The 25550-nt window shown below is 35.7% G+C and overlaps 1 protein-coding gene across 1 annotated transcript in view; it reads right to left on the bottom strand.

Moving 5' to 3' along the window:
* The window catches only part of Ddx10 (DEAD-box helicase 10), a 291709-nt gene that overhangs the window by 244697 nt on the left and 21462 nt on the right, over nucleotides 1–25550 (bottom strand). The window contains exons 7-11 of the mRNA XM_010610645.3: nucleotides 25388–25514; nucleotides 21798–21960; nucleotides 19140–19224; nucleotides 6859–6960; nucleotides 2583–2670 (exon numbers count right to left, since the gene is read on the bottom strand). Of these exons, the coding sequence (XP_010608947.1) occupies nucleotides 2583–2670; nucleotides 6859–6960; nucleotides 19140–19224; nucleotides 21798–21960; nucleotides 25388–25514 (565 nt within the window). The remainder of the gene's footprint in view (nucleotides 1–2582; nucleotides 2671–6858; nucleotides 6961–19139; nucleotides 19225–21797; nucleotides 21961–25387; nucleotides 25515–25550) is intronic.

Raw genomic sequence — 25550 nt, 5'->3', positions numbered from 1 at the left:
AAAAAAAAAAAAAAAAAAAAAAAAAAAAAAACTACCTTTCTGAAGTGGAATAGTAGAAGAAATTGTGTATTTGGTTTCATCAAGCCAACTCAGGGCAGAATATCACCTTCCCAAAAAGCTACTCTAGAAGTTAATATTCCGTTACAATAATGGGAACACATAGACAATGGAATAATACAGGGCCAGGGATTTAGCTCAGTGGTTCTGCTACCTGCCTTGCAAGCCCAAGATCAAGTTCAATCCTGGGTACAAAAAGAAAAAAAAAATGTGCTCGCTTCAGCAGTATATATACTAAATTTGGAATAATATAGAGTACCTTATCTATGCTGAGCTCCTTATCTTATTTGAGCAAATTTCTTAGTTTCTCTAACTGACAGTTTCCTCAGCTATCAAAACGATAATACTAACATCTACTTACAATGTTACAACAACAAAAATGAAAAAATCTATATAAAATACCTATCTTCTGTAATACAGAAAGCACCAGTAGTTGTTTCTTATTAGTAATACTATTAGGATAAGGTCAAAACATAATTTTTCAACAAAACAAAATTTTACTGCATTAAGTGAAGCTTAACAAAATCACAAAAGGGAAAAGTTTACTACAGCCTTTCCTTTTTTTGTTGTTGTTTACTATAATTTCAAGTAACTCATCATCCTTAGAATATTTTTCTCCCATTTTTCTTTAAAACAAAGATATAATCATGTTAAAACTTTGCTAACCAAAAGGTAAATGTCCTGGTCCACTGTCAATTCATAAAATTAATAGGCAAAAAAATATATCGAATTATTTTTTAATTAATTTTTGTACAGCATATTTAATCCATCTCATATTTCTTAAACTTTGTATTTTCCTCTAACTTTATACCAATCCTTTCCACCCAACTAACTCCAAACAATTTTCTCTGTCTGCATAGGAATGAATAAAAATGAATGGCTCCAATTCAATGGTAATTTTTCCCCTACAACCACCCACAAGAAATCACTCCAATTGCTTATCATTTTACTCCTATCCAAACTATAATCAAGAGCTAAAAAAATCACTTCTATGAAACTAGATAGCTTGCTGCTGTTAGTAATACAGCATTCTGCTAAAGCATGCATAACACCCAATAAATGACATCATTTATTTCAATGTGCTATTCTATAATCTTTGTTCTGGAAGGCTCATTCGTTGTATGCACAAACAAATGAAACAACATCCTGCCAATTTTCCTGACACATAATTGAATGACCTCCTGATCATGCAGTAAGTCCTGAGATTACAGAATTCATATGTTTTTTAACATGTATAATACTCCCAAAGTTTCTAAAAGAAACTTCCTAACTTGAAGAATGTTTGCTAGACAAAATACACATACAAATGGTTTCATGCCCAAAAAAATTTAAAAAAAAAAAAAAGAAAATCAATTTGTTCTCAGATCCTTCTCACTGAATTTCAGGTGAAGTGAACTTGGAGAAGTGCAACTTTACACAGTTTAGTACTGAGTTTTCCATATTTTAGATTAATTTCTCCTGATGTAGCAGAGTTCTCAAAGATACGGATCTGAATCTCCAGAATGCCATTTTAATATCCATGTGACCCTACACAACTTTCAATTTTCTCAAGCTAGAAGTTATCGTTTGTAAAAACCAAAAGCATCTACCTCATAGGCTGCTGAGAAGGCTAGATAACACAGTAGATGCAAAATCCATGTAAAACGGACATGTCATGACTAAGTGCCTAGCACAGTAAACTCCCAAATTTTAGCCTTGTCATTAATATTATTTTAAACATGACAATAAATTGTTAACATGTAAAGTAAATTAGGAAAAAAGAGATACTGTGAACTTTAAATAAAATTTACTTGCTTGCTGGGAATATCCAGTTTCAAAACTGTAATATAAAAGCCTGACTATTGAACATTTTACTGCCTGGCCTACTCTTATCAACTAAGTTGCCATTCCCACATCTCCTTGTTATTTTCTTCCTCCCATGTCATCCATCTACTAAAACAGCATCCTGCCTCTGAATCCCTACTCACTAGCTCATTTGTTGATGTGGTACAGGAGAGGCAAAGATCATATACTAAACTACAATGTAAGATAGTAAAAAAGAGGCAAAAACAGGACCTCCTAAACAGACTTTCAGCAATTCTATTTAAGAAATGAAAAGTTTATCAAGTATACTAAGACATATATCAACTTTATTTTAAAAATGAAGTTTATCAAATAAACTATGTATCAGGCCACTAGACATCTAAAGATCATTTTACAGAGGACTGTGAGTAGGTCTCTTTCCAGACTATAGATAGGTTATTATAAGAAACACTTTCTGAAAATGTAATGAGCAATCTAGACTTATCAAAACAAAAACTATATTGCTTAAATATTTGAGGCATGACCATGCAACAAAGATGTAGCATAGGGCCGGGGATTTACAGCTCAGTAGTTCCGCCGCCTGCCTCGGAAGTGCAAGGTCCCAAGTTCGATCTCCGGTACCAAAAAAAACCAAAAAAACAAAGAAGTAGCACAAAATGATGAAATTTAAGATTATTATGTATACAATTCTGATAAAGGTATCAAATTTAAAGATGACTTACCCGTTGAGCTCTTTCTTTTAAATCTTGATCTTGGGCCAAAAAGGATTCCAATTTTTTCTGGACATCTATAAGTTTTTCTGGATTGATTCTTCATAACAAAAATAGATAATAGTTAAACTAAGAAATCTCAATTTGAGAAACTGTAAATAATATGTAGTATTTTCCTATTTCCTTTTATTTTTAAATGTATAGCATTATTTCTCATGAATGAACCAAATTAGATCTACATTACATTATGCCTACATCTCACTGTCCTGTTTTATAAATACAGAAGAAATGACATGTAAGACACTTTAAATATCCCACACTAAGCGAGTGAAGGCTACTTAGATTGACACCACAATTAACACTGATTACTTAACTTCATAAAGACAGAAAGTAACCTCCCTTGGGAAATGGATTTATGAAATAAGTCATATCTAATGTCATTTTGGTAAATGTTTCCATTTTCAGTCAAATATTAAAGTCAGTTTGAATAAATAGTCATGATTACAAATATTGATTTACCTATTTAGAAATTAGGCATAACAGAGGCATTCCTTAAAACTGCCCAGGTAAGCTATAGGAAAGAATAAAATTTTTACAAGGGTCTAGGTTTCCAAAAAACGAACTCTACTTATTTTCCTGAGTTTAGACTGAACCACTTTGTTCCTGCAAAGCCGGAGTGATGACGGATAAAGTTATTTTTTATTTCAGAAAGTATCAAAGCATACAAAGATAGACTTTCACTATCAACAATTAGCAACTCATGGCCAATTTGTTTCTTTTACAGCCTCAACAGCTCCACCCTCATCTAACTACCTTCAAAATTATTTTCAGGCAAATCAAGCCAGGATGTTTCAATGGCTCTACAATACACGTAGGTCTGAAGGATTCTACTAATGCCCAAACAGCACATCCTCCATGAGAGAAGACCAAGATTCTTTGAAATGGACAGGTATCCACAGAATAATTTCATCCATGAAGTTTTATCCTTACAATTCTCAATGCTAAGGCCAGGGATTTAGTGCAGTGGCACCATGCCTGCCTCACAAGCATAATAAGGTTCTGAGGTCAATCTCCAGGACCAAAAACAAAAAGCAATTCTCAGTGCTTCCTAAAGCTAGCATGTTTTCTTTTGAATCTCATTTTCTCCAGTCTAAAAAACTATTTAAAATTTTTTCTAAAATGGAGTACTACTCAGCCATAAAGAAAGATGAACTAGAGACATGTATAGCTCAATGGATGCATCCTGAGGCCATACTCTTAAGTGAAATAAGTAGGACACACCTGTGTAAATACTGAATAGGTTATGTGGTGTGAGAAACTGAAAGTGTGAATGAGGACTCAAATGTGTAATAGATATTGTGAAATAGGAAGAAAAGGTCCAAAGGAGAAAGGGAAGGGGGGGTGGAGAAAGGAAAGAAGGGAAAGAAAGAAAACATGAAAAAAGAAAAAGAAACAATTTTTTGTAACTAGGGAAAGGTGGAGGGGTAGAAGAGAGAGAAGGGGAATGGGGAAAAAAAACAAGAACCAAGATATATCATGTACAGGTACAAATTCCCAATGATGATGTGATCATAATGTATATCTAAAATGAACCAATAAACTTAATGACCTTTTTAAAAAAATCAGAGCAGAGAGTAATGCAATTGAGACTAAGAAAACAGTACAAAGAATGAATGAATGGAAAAGGTGGTTCTTCAAAAGGTTAAATAGACAACCCTTAACCAATGTTATCAAAACAAGAAAAGACTTAACATCCATGCAGTTGGTAATGAAAATGGAGAAATCACAACAGATTCTGCAGAAAACCAGAAGATCACCAATACCTACTTTGAAACCAGGTGTCATGGTACATGCCTATGATCCCAGTCCTCAGGAGGCTGAGGCAGAAGGATCACCATGAGACCCTGTCTCAAAAATCACCCCCCAAAAAATAAATAAATAAAAGAAAAAACAATAACCTACTACAAGAACCCATACTCCAGTAATATAGGAATGGACAGACTTCAGAAGAAATGGACAGATTCCTGGATACCTATGAATTACCAAAGCTGAATCAAGAAGATACAAAAATTTTAAATAATCCAGTATTAGTCAATGAAACTGAAGAAGTAATTTTAAAATTGCCAACAAAGAAAATCGCATGCCCTGATGCACTCTCTATGGAATTCTACAAGAACTTTAGAGAAGATATAATACCACTACTCTTCAAACACTTTACTTAATGATTAAAGGGAAGCAATACTCCCAAACTCACTCCTGGAAGCAAGCATTACCCTGATACTAAAACCAGAGAAGGATCCAACCAAAACAAGAGAACTACAGGCCAGTCTCCTCAAAGAACACAGATATGAAAGTCCTCAATGAGATTCTAGCAAACAGAATGCAGCAAATCATCAAGAAAATTATACATCATGAACAAGAAGGATTCATCCCTGGGATTTACGGATGGCTCAACATACACAAATCAATAAATGTAATATACCACATTAACAGAACCAAGGACAAAAAAAACACATGTTCACTTCAATAGTTTCAGGAAAAGCATTTGACAAAGTCCAATACTATATGATTAAAAACCATACAGAAAATTGGAATAGAAGGTCTTTATCTCAATCTCATTAAAGTTATCTATGACAAACCAACAGCCAATATCATACGAAAAGGTAAAAAACTGAAAACTTTCACTCTAAAATCAGGAACAAGACAAGTATACCCATGATCACCACTCCTATTCAATGTAGTTCTGGAAACATGAGCCAGAGCAGTTAGACAACAGAAAGAAATAAAAAGAATGAGAATAGGAAAGGAAGAAGTTAACCAATCAGTGATAGAGCACTTGACTGGGTTCAATCCCCAGTACCACAAAAATAAAACAAAAAACAAAACAAAACAACTATAGGCAAGACTCTCTCCAAAACAAAAAGAAAAAAACAACAACAAAAATCCTCCACACAATCCAATTTATAAATGGGCCAAAGACCTTAACATATCTCTCTCAAAAAGATGGCAAATAAGCATATGAAAAGAAACTCCACATACTGCATCATCAGGGAAATGCAAGCTGTAACAACGAAACTACACACATATTAGAATGGTCAAATTCCAAAACGCTGACAACCCCAAATGCTAACAGTTTCAATCAACAGGAATTCTCATGTATTGCTGATGGGAATACAAAATGGTACAGCTCTCCTTAGAGGACAAGTTTTCTTACAAATCTAAGCATCCTATTTCCCTGAAAATAAGGCCTAACTGAAAAAAAATCAGCCCTGAAATCTAAAGAACAAAGATCCCAGCCTTTTCAGCCTATTTTTGCCTTACCTGCCTTACAGAGTAGCCACCAAGAAGAGGATAGTGATGGCAGATAGGACAAGGATAGGCTGAATGGAGCTGCCATTTTTTATCTCTAGTTTTGGGGACTAATTATTTTCTGGTTAGGTCTTATTTTCAGGGAAACATGGCATAGTCTTACCAAACAATCTAGCTACCATGTTTTTGGTAATAACTCAAAACAGTTGGGAGCCGGGGATTTAGCTCAGCGGTTCTGGCGCCTGCCTTGCAAGCAAAAGGACCCAAGTTCAATCCCTGGTATCCAAAAAAAAGCAGCTAAATGTCCACACAAAAAGTGCGTGTGAATGTTTACTCACAGTTGCCAAAACCTCAGAAGGTCCTATAGTAAGTGAAATGTGGATAAACTATCACATCTGGACAACACATTCTTCAACACAAAAAAGAAATGAACTCTCAAGCCATGAAAAGATAAGGAAGAACCTTAAATATGTATTTACTAAATGAAGTGAAAACAAGTAAATCTAGAAGGGCTATATATGGTTTCAACTATATGACATTCTGAAAAAGCCAAAACTATAGAAATAGTAAGATGACCAGTGTTTGCCAGGGGTTAGTGGGAAAAGAAGGATGAACTGGCAATGCACAGAGGATTTTTAGGGTAATATATATTCTGCACATGGTTCTGTAAGAGTAGATACACGTCACTACACATCTGTCCAAACCTAGCAAATATACAATCTTTCTGAGGATGCTGATACTAGGGGAGGCTATATAAGTGAGGGGCAGAAAGTATACAGAAACTCTCTGAACTTGCCTTTCAATTTTGCTATGAAACATAAAGCCTCTTCAAAAGAAAAAAAAAAGTGCCATTTTTCTTTAATGTCAAAAACCAAGCAGCTGAATGGACTAGGAGGAGAAGGGAAGTAGTTGTAGGCCATAAAACATAATAAATTCAGATCTTCACTTTCCTAACAACATTAAAGCCAGTAACTCTTACTTGATTTGCTTCACAGGTACTTTCCTCTGGAGAAGCTGCTGCACCATCCCTTGTTCTTCTGAGGGAAGTAAAATTAATAAAGCTTCACCATCCTCTTTGTACCTAAAGGAAATAAAACAAAAATCTAACACATCTATGCAATCTGCATTTTACATTTTAACACTATAATAAGTAGGTAACATGGAACCCAGTTCATCTAATTAATAAATATTTGTAATACCAGTTTTTAGTCTTCTGCGACAAACAAAACCAAAAACACTTAAGGGCAGTGATTAAGCTCAGTGGTTCTGCCGCCTGCTTCTCAAGCACAAGGTCCCGAGTTTGATCTCTGGTGCCAAAAAGAAAAAAAAACACCTAGGGTGCTGACCACCTTACATCATATTTCCAACACTCATTATAATTTCTAGTGATTATAAGGCTGTGCCCCAGTACAAGAGCTAGCACCTAAGAAAGAACCAACTAAAGGTAATTGCTTAAATAAGTCTCTACCTATACAGTAAAGAGAAAAAAATTTTTTCCAGCCACTAAACGAGTCTAATAAAATGAGTCATTTTTTTAAACATGGCACTTTAATATAGAGTCCACCAAAAAAATGTATACATCCTCCAGCAATTTGCCAAACTAATACACGTCTGGAGGCTAACAGCCACCACTGTGAGCACCTCCTATAATTGTACAGGCCAAAGGAAATTTGTATTAATCTCATGATGCCCCAATAAATTTAGTATTCAGATATTTATACAAGTTTTTTTTTCCTGATATATACATTTTTTTGGCAGAATCTACAGCAGTCAATTCATTTTCTAAAGGATTTTACTAAAATCTTTAAAATAAAAAATATTCAGAGGCATCAGGTTGAAGAGAGGATCTTTGCTCAGGTATGAAGGAATGGATCTCTGCTCAGGTGAAATAACTGCCCCTAATTCTTATAACTTATCTTCCTTACCTAAAAGAAAATATTTTGGTGCTGTATCTTCAGAAATTTTGGCTGATGTGGCATCCCACAGTTACTTAAGCTTTTTGTGATACTTTCTTACAGATTTTACTGATACAATAGCATCTGCTGTTACACTAAGCAGTAAAACATAATGAAAAAGGATACTTGGGGAAATTTTTTTAAATAAACATAAGAAAAAAATCTCAACGCATTCTCTTCAAGATGCACATTACAAAATAAGGAGCACATTTTTATAACTAACCAAACAACAAACTATTTACTGAGAAAAGTATGTACCAAGTATAAACTAAAGAACACAAAGAAACAAAAACATGAAAATTCCGTCCTCAGTAATCTAACATTTAAATTAACCAGGAAAGAAATCACACAAGCAAGAGATTCAGGACTATTCACAGAATGTCAAAACAGTGCGAAAGGACAGTCATGGGCCATAAATGCCAACACAGAATTAAAGAGAGATTACTTCAGGCTTGCCAGAGGAAAAAACTGTAATAACCAATGGAATTTCAGGTAGTTCCTATAGGCAGGACAGAAAAAGCTATGGTTCTCCAAAAGAAAACAGCAGAGCCAACCGAAAAGAAATCACAAGTTACAAGGCTAAAGAAAGAACTAAAATAAAAAGTCTTAAGCTGAAATATAAAAAGGGGAAACAGGACAAAGTAATACAAAGTACATTAGAGCTTATTTTTGGAGAACCTTGGATGCAGTATAACTTTACCATTGAACGCTGGAGGGAAAACTGGCTTTCACCACTTACTCAGAGATGGTATACTTTACTTTGATGACTAAAGGGTAATTTTGTCTCACATGTTGACTTTAAAACTCAACTCCTATACAAAAGATAAAACTAATCTAACATGGAAGCCAGGTGTGGTGGCGCACACCTGTAATCCCAGCACTGGGGAGGCTGAGGCGGGAGGATTGCTGTGGGTTCCACACCGGCCTGGGATACATAGGAAGTTCCAGGTCAGTCTCAACTACTTAGTGAGACCCTGTCTCAAAAAAAAAAAAAAAAAAAAAAAAAATTAAAAAGAAAAAACATTAAAGAAATAAAAAAAAAAAAAAAAAAACTAATCTAACATGAAAAAATATATTAATATTCTTGTATGCACAGCCACAGAAAACTGTGAATTAAAATAAAACAAGATAGGGCATGGTGGCACAGCTTGTTACCCCAGCATTCAGGAGGCTAAAGCAGATTTGCCACAAAACCAGGCCTACATGGGATATCAAGGCCAGCCTTTTCACAGTGAGACCCTGTCTCAAAAAAACAAATAAACAATCAAAAAAAGTTTTTTCTTCTAGTCAATTCACTAATATTTTTAAATTTTATTAAAGGATCATATATGAACACTACTGGATAGTGAGAAAACAGACATGGTCCTGGTTGTTAAGAGAGCTACTTATTGGATATTAAACCCACTAATAATTCAGGATTTTGAGTGTTGTGATAGACAAACCAGAAAGTCTAATAATATAAAACAGAGCTCTGGTTAATGCATTCTTGGTGTCAGGAAAACTACCCTGTGAAAATGACACCTAAACTGAGACCCAAAGGATTAGAAATTAATCTAAAATTAGAAGTAAGAAAATAGGGACGTCTAATTTTCCACAGGGAAAATATAACATTTAAGAGTCCACTGAATACTTTATTCATGCTTCTTTACTTTTCCTCATAAACCTGGGAAGCGAGTAAAACTGAACATAGTTTACTCTTTTATCTAATTATATTTCATAACTGAAAAACTACTGCCAAGTTATCTTCCCTGTATTTTAAAAGCAAAGTTACATGACTCAAAAGTTTTCATCTTCATTTACTACAAAGGAAAATTAATTTAAAACTTTCCCCCTTTGCGGTATTAGAATGGACCCTCTATGAAGGCAGAAGTTATCTGCATATACAGTAATGAGGTATCACCTCAAGCAAACAATGTATCAGAAATACCACAACTTCTGCAGCAACAAGACCATAACAAGGACAGATCAAGCCTCAAAAAGACGGGAATCACTTAATACTGACCACTCAGCAGTATATTCCCAAAATGCTATCAGTGAAGCCAGATTCTTGAAACAAATTAAGCTCATCTCCTTCTGAAGGTATTCTGTGTGGCCCAATAGGCGCAGTCAGGAAGGTGGAAAACATGCGCAAGGGAGAGCAAACCCTTTTAACTTTCTAAACCCTAATTCAGAGACATCAGGGTGAAATAAATAGGCCCATAAGTCTGTACAGGCCAAAAACTGACCAAGAACAAGAGGAAAAAAAAAAAAAAACAGCTATACATGGTTATGACAGACTGTAACAGCAACAACATTCAGGAGAAAAATTCCCAAAGGAAAATAGAAAACGATGCCCAAAGATAAATCCTACTTGATAAGTGTCTGTTAAGATCATAGCCATTTTATCTTTTTACTTTACATATATCTTTCCCCGAGACAACATAAAATACAAATTATCTCCCATATGCAGACACCACACAGTTTCCAGTGAGCTTTTATTTCAAAAATAAAAGCACTTCGGGCCAGGAATTTAGCTCAGTGGTTCTGCCACCTGCCTCGCAAGCACAAGGACCCAAGTTCAATCCCAGTACCAAAACAAAACAAAACAAAAGAATAAAAGCACTTTTACAAGCAAGGCCCATGAGCTAGTATTTAGATTTTAAAAGCAATATCCTCAATATCCTAGGCCCAATGAAATGATAAATATAAGAGAAACAAATGTTCTTCAAAAGACCTGTATTTTAAAATTCCATATATTTAGACAGATTATTTTAATAGATATTCCTGGCACCATATAAAAAGCCCTGCATCTGAAACAATTTTCATTTTCATCATAACTATTAATATCATGTTGCATTTATACAGCTCTTCCAAGCTTAGTAACTTAATTTTACATTAATGTACCAATTGCTAAAAGCAAGCAACCAAAAGGAAAAGCAAATCCAATCAACCGGTTACTATGTATCAAAGACTAAAACTTCTAATCTACAGCTTTTTCAGTTACAGTATACAAGATTCCTTCCAGAAACAAGGATCTTGAAGAGATGGATCATGATTATCTATCAGATAGCAAAAGCTTATTCCATATTCCTCAATTCACTAGTATTTCTAGCTAAAAGAGAACCAAACCTTTGGCATAGAAGCATATGCCAATTTTCCATTGAAATAATCTTTAAAACACTATGGCCAAAAGGAGAATAGTCCTGATGTTATGGTACTAGTCTGCTTCTGACCCAAGAGTTAATAATCTTGCTGGGTATGGTGGTACACACCTATGGTGCCAGCACTCAGGAGGATGAGGTCAGAGAACTGTCACAAATTTCAGGCCAACCCAGGCTACATAATATGCTCAAGGTCAGCATGAACCAACCAGCAATAGCCTGTCCCAAAAACAAATAAAAAAATTAATAACCTTTATTCCAATTCAGATTCTCAACATATCAACTCCATTCTAGTTGAGTCTCTGTTTGTTAAACTTTTCCTATTCATACCACCAATTATGGTCTTGTGTCCATATTTAAAACTACCTAGCCACTATCAAGTCTCTAAGCCTGGTTCTCCATGTTAATAATTCAGGTTCTAAAAGTCTATTTTAGAATAATTCCATTCTTGTAATTTAAAAAAAAATATAGAGAGAGGAACAGGGATTTAGCAGTGGTGCCATTAATGAGATAAGCTGCTGATTTCAAATTAAGACTGCAAACAAAGTGAGCTAAGTTCCTCTGCTGAGTGGGAAAGACATGTAGCTGAAGAGATCTGTGCATATCTGATTGAGAAATTTACACACACCCCAGCATACACACACACACACACATACACACACACACACACATATGCACACACACAGAAAGTTTGGATGATGAGTTTTAGATGCTGGTTACTGTTTTGCCAATACTGCCTAACATAATGAGTAGAGAAAGCATTGCTTTGGTAATGAAAATGTTATTAAAAGGGCCAGGGTCTTAGCTCAGTGCTTCCAGCAACTGCCTTGCAAGCGCAAGGTCCCAAGGTCAATCCCCGGTTCAAAAAGAAAAAGTTATTAAAAATAAATTTTAAGGTCCAGGGATTTAGCTCAGTGATTCTGCCACTTGCCTTGTAAGCACAAGGACCTGAGTTCAATCCCTGGCACCAAAAAAATAAAATATACTTTAGAACACACTTATATGCTTTATGTCTTTTGTAGCACCCTTATCTTATTTAACACACATCTTAGTACTACCAATATTTGTGTGATTCTTTATCTGGACCATTATTTGATGACAGGCATACACATGCTATGGGGACATAACAGAGGCTCAATAAACATTTGGTGAGTGAATGAAAGCAAATGATGACTAGAAACATCAGCAGATAAAACATAAATTTCAAATAAAAAGAACTGGGTTTCCCTCCATTCGCTCTATAGCTCCAGATAAAATACTATATAACTACCTACTACATTTTCTTATTTATACATACACTTGAATCTAAGTCCCCTAAAATTCTACAATCATGGCTACTAATATACTAGTCACTGTCCACAAAACAAGTTTCATCAAGAGGTAAATAAAAGGAGACATTTTGCTATTCCACAGTCCTTATCTTTTTCCCTTCTTATGTCTACTTTTATTCTCCCTATACCTCAGCCTTACTTGTGGGAAGCATCCCCAAGACTTCATGTCATAGGAGAACAGTACAGTCTGTAACGCACATGAAGAAAGACAGCCATAAGAAATCTCAGGCGAACTGTTCTGTTCCTCCTACACAGTATGGTACACAGAGAGCTCACTATTCCAGGAAAAAGAGTATCTCTGACTTAGGTAATGTCTAAAGACTGTACTGGATTTAAAAGAGAAAAAGACATGATTGAAAATATCCTGGAACAAAGACTGTCATCTGTTGCCTAAGATCTCAGAAATAGCAAACAGGTGCTATCATGATAGACACAGGATCTGGGACTGGCAGAGCACACTACTAGGTGCGCATGGGTGGGTTGTGGAGGTGTGGCCTTGGGTTCTCTACGTCTGTTCTCGCACCTTCACTCTGGCACCCTTCCCCTGCTCTGCTTCCAGCTGCCATGAATAAGCACCTTTGTTCCCCCATGCTCTTCCACCATGACCTTTCTGCCTTAGACTTACAAGTTAAAAACTGGTCCAAAGGTACATAAACATCAGACAACTAAGTCAAATTCAAAACTAAGAGTCCTAACTTTAAAGATAGTACTTGAACAACTATAAACTAGCTATCCCTCGTAGTTCAAATGAAGGAAAAGACATATTTTCGTTGGTTTTCCTAACCACAAATAGCACCAAATTTAGACATCTGCCTTCCTACGCCAAGTACCTGGCTTTCTTGCATTCTAGAAGCCCTGCCTGAGAGCAACAACCACTAGAATCCATTAAGTAAAATACAGCTGGATTAAGGCACTCTGGCAAGAATGAGTCAGGAAGGACTGAATATAAATCCAGGCTTGGAACTTAACTAAATAACCTTAGACCTATTTTACCTCAAAGTCTCTGCAAGGCATCTCCTGATAAGAAAACCTTTCACAAGATTGTTCTATGGTTAAATGAATCCATTCATTTATTCACTCAACAAACATTTATTGAGTTTTCAAAAGTGATTGGCTAAGCCACAATCTATCCATTTTCTTTGTTGTACAGAAGTGAGAGGCAGGGAAGAGGTTTTTTAAAATATTGGCTTTTAAAAATATTGTCAAATCTTTTCATAAATATACTAATGACCCCTCAGAAATAAATATGCCGTATGCCAGCACAAGAATCCTCATTTATGAGATGCTTTTAATAGGACATGCCAGGGCTGGAGTCAAGGGGTTTGTCTCTGGTGAGCTTTGTGACCAGGTATAAACAGACTATCTATTTAAGTTGTATGCCACACATCTCAGTCTTCTTTGTTTATCTGGGCCAGAGTACCACCTAATATGCCAAGGAAGATCAGTCCTACACCTGTTCCTGTTTTACCTGTACGGATGGCTTTTATCCTTGTAATTATGTAAGCATTACATTGAATGTGGTAGACAGCTTCCAAAAAAATTTTCAATAATCTGTATATCTTATATCCATACCCTTTGCGGTTCCTGGCAAGGAATATATCTGATTATAAGCTGCAGATGTAAGATGGAACCAAGTCCAGGTCATAAAAGACACTGTTGTTTCCATCTTTCTCTCTCTTCCCCTGTCATTCACATTCTCTGATTACGTCAGCTGCAGTCTTATGAGCTGTTCTTCCAAGAAGCCCATACTAAAAAGGACTAAGAAGCTACCTCTGGATCAAGAGCCGCAGAGGAAATGAATCAACCAATCACGTGAATAAGCTTAGAAATGCATCTAACCCAGTTGAGCCTTAAAGCACTCTTGTGACACCTTCGAGACAAGACTGAGAGTCTGAGGACTCAGCTGTGCCACACCTGTATTCTCGACCCAAAGAAACTGAAATAAATGGTTATTTCTGTAAGTCAGTAGGCCAAGGAGCAGTTTGCTACACAGCAATAGATAATATATTGAGTAAAATGTGGTTCATGAATCTGACTTGTTATCTCAAATGTCCACTATATGCCAGGCCCTCTTCAAAGTACTTAAGGTATATCAATAAATAGACAAACATTGCTGCTTTTACAGAACTGACAATCTAGTAAGGAGAAAGAGAATCAAGAAAAAAAAACAAAAACAAGTAAATGCTCTTATAGAAGGTGGTAAGAGCTATGGAAAAAAAAAAAGGAGCAGAAAGGAAGGAATAGTGGCTGGGGGAGGGTAAGAAATATAGTTGTGTGGATACTTAAGAAAAAAAGCATTCCAGAAGAAACCGTGAATACAAAGGCCCTAAGGCAAGAGGATGTCTGGATATACAACAAAGGGCAGGGTGGGAATCCCAGGGAACTAGGGAAGATCAGCATATGGGAGTAGGAGAGGGATGAGGGTACAGGCCTGGAGGTCACTGGTACTCTGAGTGAACTGGGAAAGCCATCAGACAAGACCTGAGTTTAAAAGATCACTACCTACAACAGTGAGCAGACAGTAGGAGAGTAAGGGTGGGGAAGTGCTTAGGAAATGGTAAGACTCCCAAGAAAAGGCAGACCCTGATCTACCTCTATAGCCACACTGGCTATGTTCTATCCCAGCTTCTCACTGCTTTGGGATAAAAAGCAAAGGATCTTTTTTGCCCTTTTCTTAAGCCTTTAAATCCTAGAAACCAACGAAGGCAGAATGCCACATAAAGAAGCATCGGCCTCCATCCTGGAGGAACAGACTGACAAGAGGACCTCAGCAAATCTCAGCTATGGGAATGAAAGAAATGAGAAATCTGACTAGCTAATACTGTTACCACCTTATGTATAAGATATTCACAGAAATTTCAGTTAATGCTCATGGAAATTGTCTTTTCATTATTATTTCCACTTATAAACCAATTAAAGATTATTAAAAAATCCTTGTTGATTCCTTAAAGAACCAATATTTTCCACAAACCATGAAACCTTCCCAACTTAGGAATTTTAACTGGTTTCTAGCTTGATACCTGCTGTTAAGATCTCTGCAGCCAGCAAGTGTGCAATGCAAAGGTCTGGCCTATGCTGTCCCCTAGTGGAATCACATTTTGCTACCTAAATTCCTCACAAAATCTCAGAGCCACAAAATAAAGCCTGGTAAATAAGAATGAAATGAAATATTGCTGAAATGATCTTACCTCCCTATACACCAGAAACCCAATTAATTCCCTTCCTATACCCACAGCTTTCCTATCCTCCCCAAATAAGTATGTACCTTTCTCAAATCTTTTCTATTTTCAACTGCACATGTTTGTAAGAAATAAGAGCTTGATTTTTTTTATTTTTTTGTAACAAAACTGAAAATCTAAAATAGAATTACTGTTTAGTGCAAGATGTACTTCAGGATCCAGCATTATAACACTATATTTATATCTCTTACTCTATTTGCATCAAAAGATCATTTGTTGAGAGAAATCTAGGACATCAGAGATTTAGCCCAGTGGTTCCGCTGTCTGCCTCCCAAGCACAAGGTCGAGAGTTCAATCCCCAGTACCAAAAAAACAGAGAGGTCTAGATGGTTAAGGAAAATGGAAGGAAATGTCTCAACTGCTATAGATTCAAATAACTCTAGACAGATTAAAATAAAGGTAAAATAGAATAAATAGTGGAAGGCAAAATTTTCTGTATCATCCTTTTTATTTGGCTAAAACACAGAAAAAGTTTTTAAACACCAGATTCTCCTAACCTTAACTACTTTGTTAATGAATTCATTTTTCTATATTCATGAATTATAATGCAATTCCAAAAGCAAACACTATCTGGCAACCTGATTTTAATTACAGCCTAACAGAGGATTTTAATTAGTTTCAAATTTTAATTTAGCCTTTATTCAACTCAATTATTCAGTCTCATGGCCCACAAAACTTTCTAATTATCTGTAAACCTATTAAGGGCAACATTTAAACTGCCAGAGAAAAAAAATAAGCATTTCTTAATGCTTTTTGTTGTTGTTTTTGAGACAGGGTCTCCCTATGTAGTGCAGGCCGGCCTCAAACTCACTATGTGGTCCAGAATAGCCCTGAACTCTTAGCGACCCTCCTGCTTCAGGCTCCCGAATGCTTGGATTACAGGCATGCATGCCCAGCTAAAAAAAACATTTCTATGTTTACCTTTTCACTGACTATACATCTAAAATCATCAATTCAGAATGTATTTGGTTATAAAGGGTGAAACAGACTTCTTTAAAAATTAATAATCACATTAAAAGCTACTTTAAAACATTTTTAAAATTAGTCTTCTCTCTTCAGATACAATCATTGTAATGTTGTTCTAACTCTTCTTCATCTCCAGACATTATGACCCAATTTAATGCTCACCACAGCCTGTTCAAGTACTGTACATTAAATTTCCAATAATTTCTCCAGTAGCAAAAAGTCTGCAGTATTTCCTCCCTTGGACATATTCCTGATACATCAAAATATCTAATAATCTTTATACAGGGAAAATAATTTTAAAATACTGCTTGTGTTCTATGAAGGAATCAGTCTGACTTGTTCATAAACACATTAATGACACATGTAAACGGCATGTAAGCAATCCTTATGCATGTGAGACACCATATCCAACTTAGCCTAGCCAAAGACTCACAAGACAATAAATACAGATGTGTGTATACAAGTTTATACATACTATACATTCACTAAGAACAATATGAGATTTATTTCACCAACTACCACTAATGAATTCTCAGAAGATACCACTATTCACTACTATTCAAACAAGTACCCGACACATTAAAGACCACTGAGACACCACGTAACTTCTTACAAAATGGAAGGAACAGGCTGCTATTCTAACCATGTTCCTTTTTTCCTTTTAGATCTCAGAAGAAAACAAAATTCTAAAGGCTAGTTTGTCTTAATCCACAAAGACAACGTAGACTAAACGTAGTCTTAATGAAACAAGAAGATAGGGCAAGTTAGGCAGATAAGTCACAGGTCTTGAACAGTTAACCTAAAGTAAACTAAAAGTTAGTGCTTAAGTAATTAACATACCAGAGGACCCAAATAACTAACTTTAGCAAACTATCAGGGCCTAACAGAATTCAAGGGACAAAGAACAGGTCCAAACCAAAAGAGAAGCCTTGAAGGAAGTGAAATGCAAAGAAAAGCAGCTTGCTTTTCAGTCATCAAAGGCTATCTATCTGAACCTGTTTTTCTGTTATTAACAGCAGTACCAAAAACTGTAAAAAGCCAGTGGACTTAAATATCTACAGAGTCCATCTTATGGAACCCCTCACCAAACAATGGGGAACTTTTCTTTTATTCTTTCTAAAAAATAGGCATTTGGCCATTTCCCACTGTTTACTGTTTGTTGTTTTGTCAGCTTCAATCTTTGTTGCCCCAAAACAAGGACTCCAGAGCTAGAGTGAGTTGGTTATACTACCTTTACGGCTTATTGAAAATACTGTATTATGCTAGACGTGATGGTACATGCCTGTAATGTCAGCACACAGGAGGCTGAGGAAGGAGGATCACCACAAGTTTGAGCCCAGCCTAGAACACACAGTGAATTCAAGTTCAGCCTAAACTACATAGCAAGACCCTGTCTCAAAAAGAGGGAAAAAATGTATTATTAACTGGAACTAAAACACTTACTTTTGAACCATCCAGTGCACACTTAAGGTTTGAACCCAGAGCTTCTGCACTGAGCTATATCCCCAGTCTTTTTTTTTTTTAGGGGCTTATTTTTGGTCTTATTTTTTCACTTTTCTTTTTTGGTACTGGGAATTGAACCCAGGGCCTCGTGCCTGCCGAGCAGGCACTGCACTGCTGAGCTACATTCCCGGCCCCATAGTCCTCTTTTGATTGTAAGACAAGGGCTCACTAAGTCTCTAAGTTTCTCAGGCTGGACTGGAATTTAGGATCTCCTGCCTCTGCCTCCCAGGACACTGAGATTACAGGTGTACCACACGCAGATCATACTATTTTGAAATAGTTTACTATTGTACTCTCATTTCACAGTTCTCAAAGAAACTCTATGGCTTCTGATAAGTATCACTAAATGCTACTTAGAAAGCATTTACATTTAATCATTTACATTTCTATCCACAGCATACATCTCTAACTTAACTGCAACCTCCATACCACTCACATACCATGTCATTCTTTTCCTGTATTCAAATACTTTAATATGCCATGTGGTTCCAAATAACTGATTTTGGTCTCTCCTTTTCTAGACAGTTTCCCTATAGCTTGTTTGATTTTTTTTACCAACTATGGGATGTTTTTACTGGGGATGTAGAGAAGAGGAACATAAAAAGAAAAGAAAATATTTAGGAGTGGCCCTCACTGATGCCTCTAATTTCCCCAGAAGAAATAAAAGAAATCCAAGACTAAAAACCACCCTACTCATTATTACAAACTATACCACAGAAGGTCAGAATACAAGATCTCAACCGGAGGAGTCAAACTTCCCATTTCCAAACTTTTAGCTCTGGATCCTTCAACATACTAACTACTCAAAGACTCAGATTCTTCATCTGAAAATAGGTCATCAACCTTCAATTAGATGATATTCAACAAGCAGTTCTGATAAAAAGTTTGAAAAGCTTAATTTAAAATAATCTAAAATAAGGGTCATGGATTTTCCTCAATAGCAGTTAAGTCTCAGGCATATGATTTACAGCAGGTGTCAGGTTACTATCAATCCACACTGAAAACTATCCAACCAGCACTCACTTGCCTAGTTTCTCCATTCTTTGTCTGCAGTTGAGGAAGCAGTCTTGTTATCTAAATAGCACAGTGCCTGGAGGTGGGGGTGGGTGGGGGGCAGAACACCTACCTGGCAGTTCTACCTGCTCTGTGAATATATGTGTTGGCATCCTCTGGACAATCAAACTGAAGAACCCAATTCACAGCCGGGAAATCTACATAGAAAGAATGTTAAGTAAAACAATCACTTTCAAGAACTGGCCTACTGTATCATTTTTATGTTACAATAATGCTTGCCTTGACTTTCCATAACATGAAACTGACAGACATCAACTGTGAATATGACTAAAAATAAAATTAATGTATTTCTGGTACAGCAGTTTTCACTCATCTCCAATGAAACTTGCTCCAAGATAACTACTTCTGGTAATTTAGAGAAAAGGGATGGTTGTTAGAGAGATAATGAAAGGAAATCTTTGGATAATTTCCAAATTTGTTAAGTTAAAAAGTAGCAGTGTAAGATCCCTGAGACATATATGAAGCTACACAGCACAGAAGAATCAATAATTAAGTAAGTAAGTAAGTAGTTATTTCTAGGGAATAGAAGAAGTAGAGAAGGGTCTATTCATTGAAACTCATTTTTATCCCCATGTGCATGTTTTCTTAAGAAATAAAGCTAAAAAATATTAATGTGTTCTGAAGAAGTTCTTGGACAGTGACACAAGGAGAGCTCTTCAGAATATTTGTTGCACATTTTTACAAGAAAAGAACTGGAAATGTAAGTGTCCATTTTTACAGAAATGGAAATAACTGAATAAATTATTACTATATGACATTCTGCATAATAAATACGCTAGGTGTTTATACATCAACATGAGAGCAAGTTATAGGCCAGCATATATGATGTTATAATCCATATGCACTTTTAAAAACTTAAATACTACAAATTGCTTATGAATACATTCATGAAGTGCTTTTCATAAACTAGAACAGAAGCTCCTGACATTTTTGTGCCACAATTGAAGCTTGTGAACCCCTTCTCAGAATATCTTACATATACAAAATAAAATACAAATGACTACAAGAAAAATTTATAATAGAACATATCAATTGTATTAAATTTTTTGGGGGGAGTACCAGGGCTCGAACTCAGGTCCTTGTGCTTGTGAGGTATGAGGCAGAACCACTGAGCTAAATGCCCCGCAACAACTTTATTAAATTTTTGACATGTTAACATACAACCTTGCTAAATAAAACATTAACAGCTGGGCATGGTGGCACATGCCTGTGATCCCAGCACTCAGGAGGCTGAGGCAGGAGGATCATTGTGAGTTCACAACCAGCCAGGGCTACATAGTGAGATCCAGGTCAGTCTCAACTACATAGTGAGACCCAGTCTCAATAAATATATAAATAAGCAAATAAACAAACATTAGCAAATAAATTTTATTTTAAATTAGTATAATTTTTTATGAGTCCAATAACCACAGCTAAGTTGTACTGAGTGTAAATAATTTTCCAAGATAACTGTAAAAACTAAGACACAAATATAATTTCAATTAGTAATACAGTCAAAAGTACTACTAAAAATACAATGATTTGTTACTTAAATTCATAATCCTAAATTTTACTTAAGGGCTGGTGAAAAAACAGAAAGTCTTCCCACTTCCCGTTCAGCAGTTCACAGACCTACTAAATCCTACCATAACACTCAAAATATTACTATCTGTTCATTGTTACTAGATGTTATGTGTAAGATTTTGAAATTATTTAAAAAAGAATAAACTCCACTTTAAAACATGGTTTTGCTAACGTAGGTTCAAAGTCAGAAATAGAAAAAGGTACTACAGAATATTTCAAAACTATATATTCAAATAGCAATGAGGGTTGCAGGGGGAAGAATTGTCATGGGACTTAGAAAAAAGCCTCAAGAACTCTAAAAATATTGGGTCCAGGGGCGGGGATTTAGCTCAGTGGCTCGGTGGCCTGCCTTGCAAGCGCAAGGACCAGAGTTCAATCCCCGGTACCAAAAAAATAAATAAAATTAAATTAAAATATTGGGTCCAATCACATGTTAATGAACTAAAATATTGGCTGAGATTTGCTTTAGAGTAACAAGGACAGGAAAGGGAAAATAACAAAAAAGATAACTATGTCAGAGGAGTGATATTTGTGTGAGGTATATTAGATTTATTCATTTTATGTGAGTTTAAAATTTTCCGTAACACAACAAAATAAAATGACTGAAGAATCCAAGTTACTGCTTACTTCTTCTCATCTCTTGCTTGTATCTCTATATAAGTTCTGATCACTTCAATCCTCATCCTATCCTGAAAAAGCTACAAACTGCATAGTGATACAATGGCTTTTTGGGGAAAAAAATTGAAGTATATTAAATGTTATGATTTTAAAATATAAAGTAGGATGATTCTGAAAAGGCAGACCACTAATTTTTCTTGTTAAATGAATTATAATAAACATGTTTGTAATTTTCAAAGAAATAGGAAAAATTTCCTTCATCTTTAAACCTTTAATACTCCTCTGATTTGGAGGCTCACAAGAATGTATAATGAAACATAATAAGGGCAAAAAAGATGCATATATTATGGGATGCCTCACTGACAAATCCTTAATATTAATCAACTATTACCAATGTACTAATTTATCCCACAAAAGGAAAACAGAGAACTGCCAATTATTTGCGTCTATTACATTTCCTGAAACATGCCTTATAAGTGAATTCTGTCTTCCAGAATCACAGAAATTTCGTTCTAGTAAATTTTCTTACCCAGTCCTCTGGCTGCAATATCAGTAGCAAAGAGCACTGCAGCTGTCTTGCGGACAAATTCATTGTACACTTCCATTCTTCTCATCTGCTGCTGTCTGCCATGGAGAGCAAGGATAGAAATCCCAGGACGAAGCCGGCAGAACACGCGGTACAGGTACTGAACCTGAGTATTAACAAAAGGATGAGTTCAGCACGTGTGGATGAACAAGATGAACAACAAAAATTTAAGGTACACAAGTTGTGCCTATTAAAAACCTTTCACATATGAGGCAGAAAAAGAGAAATATATTCAAGTTGTGTCTTAAAACATTTTGCTCAAGGGCCAGGGAGTTAGACCGCCGCCTGCCTCGCAAGCACAAGGTCCAGAGTTCATCCCCGGTACCAAACAAACAAACAAAAAAACCCTTTTGCTCATATATTTCCTAAAGGAATTTTGAAATGGTCTCACGTTGTTAAATTCATATCTAAAATATTTGCAAATTTGAATGTAATTTCTATAAAATTAATGTTTTAAAATAAACACTTTTTAAATAAATGCCCAGTGGATTAAGAGAAATATTTGACACCCAAAACAAGTAAAAAAGAAATCCATTTAACAGAAAAAAATCATACTTCCTTTCCTCCTGTAACTCTCAGTTCAATCTCCTGATGCCCACAGAACTATATCTTAGGGTTTAAGCTTGCAAGTCTTTTATTATATAATCATGTAATAATTCCTAAATTATTACAACAAAGTGATACTTTTAAGTTTAACTTCTTAGGCCCATCTTAGGCATTGTCTTCTCATATTAAGCAATTATTACAATAATTACAACAGCACTGACTAAAACAAGAAATGTTAGTACTTAATAACTTCAATAATAACGATAAATAAAATTTTACTGTAAATACATCTTAATGTACAGCACTAGATGGAGCTGACCACTGCTTTAGCTGTTTCTCTTTATGTACTCCTAAATGGATACTGTGGACTGTTAGACCGAGGCAGAGGCCAGCATTATTTTACCCCTATTTCTTCTAACACATTAAGATCTGTTCACATAAACAGAAAATGAACTTGAAGGAAGTCTTAACTCAAACTACAAAACATGCTAAAGATAACGATGAAAGAGTTATTTATAATAATATATTAACTAAGAACATCATTAAAGTCTCTCTCCCACTCTGTTCAAAGTAAAGAATGGAAGCCAAATAAAATGTGTAACAATTTGTTACCAAGTTATTAGTTATTTACTTTCTCAACAGCAATATTCTAATGTCAGAAAGGCCCATTTCTAGGAAAATGTACCCTTAAGATTAGTAGTAAACGGATTTAATCCTTTTCTTGTAAACATAGAAAAAAGACCATCATGAAATGGGACAAGGGAGAGAGGAGGACCTGCAGGCCACCATTGTATTCTCAGGTAAATCAACCTCTGAAAAAATAAACATGGAGATCCAGAAAGTATAAACTGAATTCACGAAAACTTTCTGCAGTATACATCTCTTGAACCAAGAATGACTTTGAATTGCTTCTCTTTGACAAACTGGCTAAGGTGAAAGACATATAGGAAATAAATGTAGAGAGGCTACAAGTATCACGTTTAAATTCTAACTCACAGAAAGTCATTGACAGGTTTTTAGCAAGGCAATGACATTCCAGTGCTCACTTTCAAAGTCATTCACTATAAAGTAGAAAACTACAGAAAACAAAGTGAGGGAAAGGCTGGAGATTTAGCTCAGTGATTCTGCTGCCTGCCTCACAAGTGCAAGATCCTGAGTTCAATCCCTGGTACCAAAAGAAAAAAAGAAAAAGAAAGTGAAGGAATGGGGAAACCAATTAGGAGGCTAGGAGGAAAAGTTAAACATGCTCCAGAATGCAAGGGAACATGGGAGGTGGTGAGAAGTGCTAGAGCTAATGAGTTACATCAATAGCTTGAATATGGGATAAAGACAAACAGGAATTAGGAATTCAGTCATTTACTGAGATGAGGAAGAACTGGGAGAAGCAAAACTCAGGGATTGGAAAGCAGGTGTTTTTCACATGTTAAACTGTGAGATGAATTTTACACACACAATTTTTAAAACCCAATAATCAAAAGTACACACAACTCTAGATCTGGAAAATGAAATCCAATTCAGGACTCCAATTCAGAGGCTGATTTGGCAGTTTTAGCAGAGAGATGGAATTTACAATCATAAAACTAAATGGATTACCTAGAAGAAAGCCAGAATGGAAAAAAGGCAAAGACAGAGGCACTCTAAAATGCAGCAGTCAAGCGGAAGTGAAAAAGTGATTCAGCTAATAGAGATGTCTTTAGAAGAGACTGCTGTGACAAACAGAAAAAAGAAGCAGTGATTGGGAAGGGATACCAAATTTTTTTATTTTTAATATGAGCAAAATTAAGTAACAGTAAGGAGAACAGAAGAGGGTATTTGCATTAGCAAAGGCTTCATGTAGATGGAAGGAAAGGAAGTGGAGTACAGAAGAAAGATTTATCATAGATAACAAGCAAAGACAACTGTCTTTTGTAGCAAGGGGAAATTCAAAGTATTACAGAATAGAAACTCTAAATTTTGTGATGGTGAACCTTTCAGAGCTTTCAATGATACAGCAGCCAAATGCAGCACTCATGCCATAGGTTCACCACCACTGCTCTATACAGAGCTCTGAAGATTTCCTAGCTCTACATACTAAAACCAACCTGTCTTTAATAGACATAAAATTCTGAACAACTGAAACTAGGTCCGAAAAAGATCTGAAGTCATTTTTAACATAGCAAAATGATAGAGCTGAACAGAAAATAAAGACTGACCACCACTTATCTTCTGCCAAACAAGAGGGAAACTCACCTGCACATTTACCATGCTAAACTACTGCAGAAGCCATCAGTCCAGAATATTCCAACTATACATGTATGTCATCCAGAATCAGGAATACAGAGGAAGAGTGGTACATATTTGTCATTTGATCATGGTCCCCCATCTCCTTAAAGGAGAAGGACAAAGCTTTCTCACACATCCTCAATCCCTTATTCCTAGTACAGAGCTAGTTAGTATTCAAGAAATGTTTATAAACTAATAAAGGTAGAAACAAAATGCTACTGCAGAAGGATAAGGAAGGAAGCAATTCTAAAAAATGTCAGAAAAGGACTTCCAAGTGTGACATTCAAGCTTAGCCTTAAAAAGCACCATTTCCCCATAATTAACTAAATCAATATAGGAAGGGCCTTCCAGACAGAGATCAGACAGAGATCAGATTGAGCAAAGACATGAGGCTTAGTAAAAAGAGCATATTCAGTTCCATATTCAGGTAGGGGAGGGAAGATAGCAGATTATGAACACTTAGCCTCACTACCATTTATTGAAGGCCATTATATTTCCAGCATTGTTAGTACCTGCCATAACACAAAAGAAAAGATAGCTTCTGCCCTCACAGAGCTTAAAGTCTCACCCACCCATTCTTTCACAACAAAAACACAAGATTCTCATTACCCATAGATCCCTCACAACTAACACTATATGGCTCAACAATGTAATTACTAGTCTAACTGAAATTTGTTATCTCAAATTGGATGATTAAATGTGAATAAAAAATAAACAGTTGGTACCTCTTTGCAACTGGAGAAAAACACAATACTCTTCTTCTTCAAATGGCTTTTCAAAAAGGAATATAACACACTTATTTTTTGCTGCAGTTCACAAACTATGTAGTTCTGCTCCAAAGTGGCAGGGGTGCTGGTGGAATTGGAAGGGAAAAAAAAAAAAAAAAAA

The sequence above is a fragment of the Fukomys damarensis genome, unplaced genomic scaffold, assembly GCF_012274545.1.
Source record: "Fukomys damarensis isolate Sample0158 unplaced genomic scaffold, DMR_v1.0_HiC HiC_scaffold_16, whole genome shotgun sequence".
NCBI classification, from domain to species: Eukaryota; Metazoa; Chordata; class Mammalia; order Rodentia; family Bathyergidae; genus Fukomys; species Fukomys damarensis.
The sequence above is the reverse complement of the archived record's forward strand: the minus strand, read 5'-3'. Positions and strand labels throughout refer to the sequence as shown.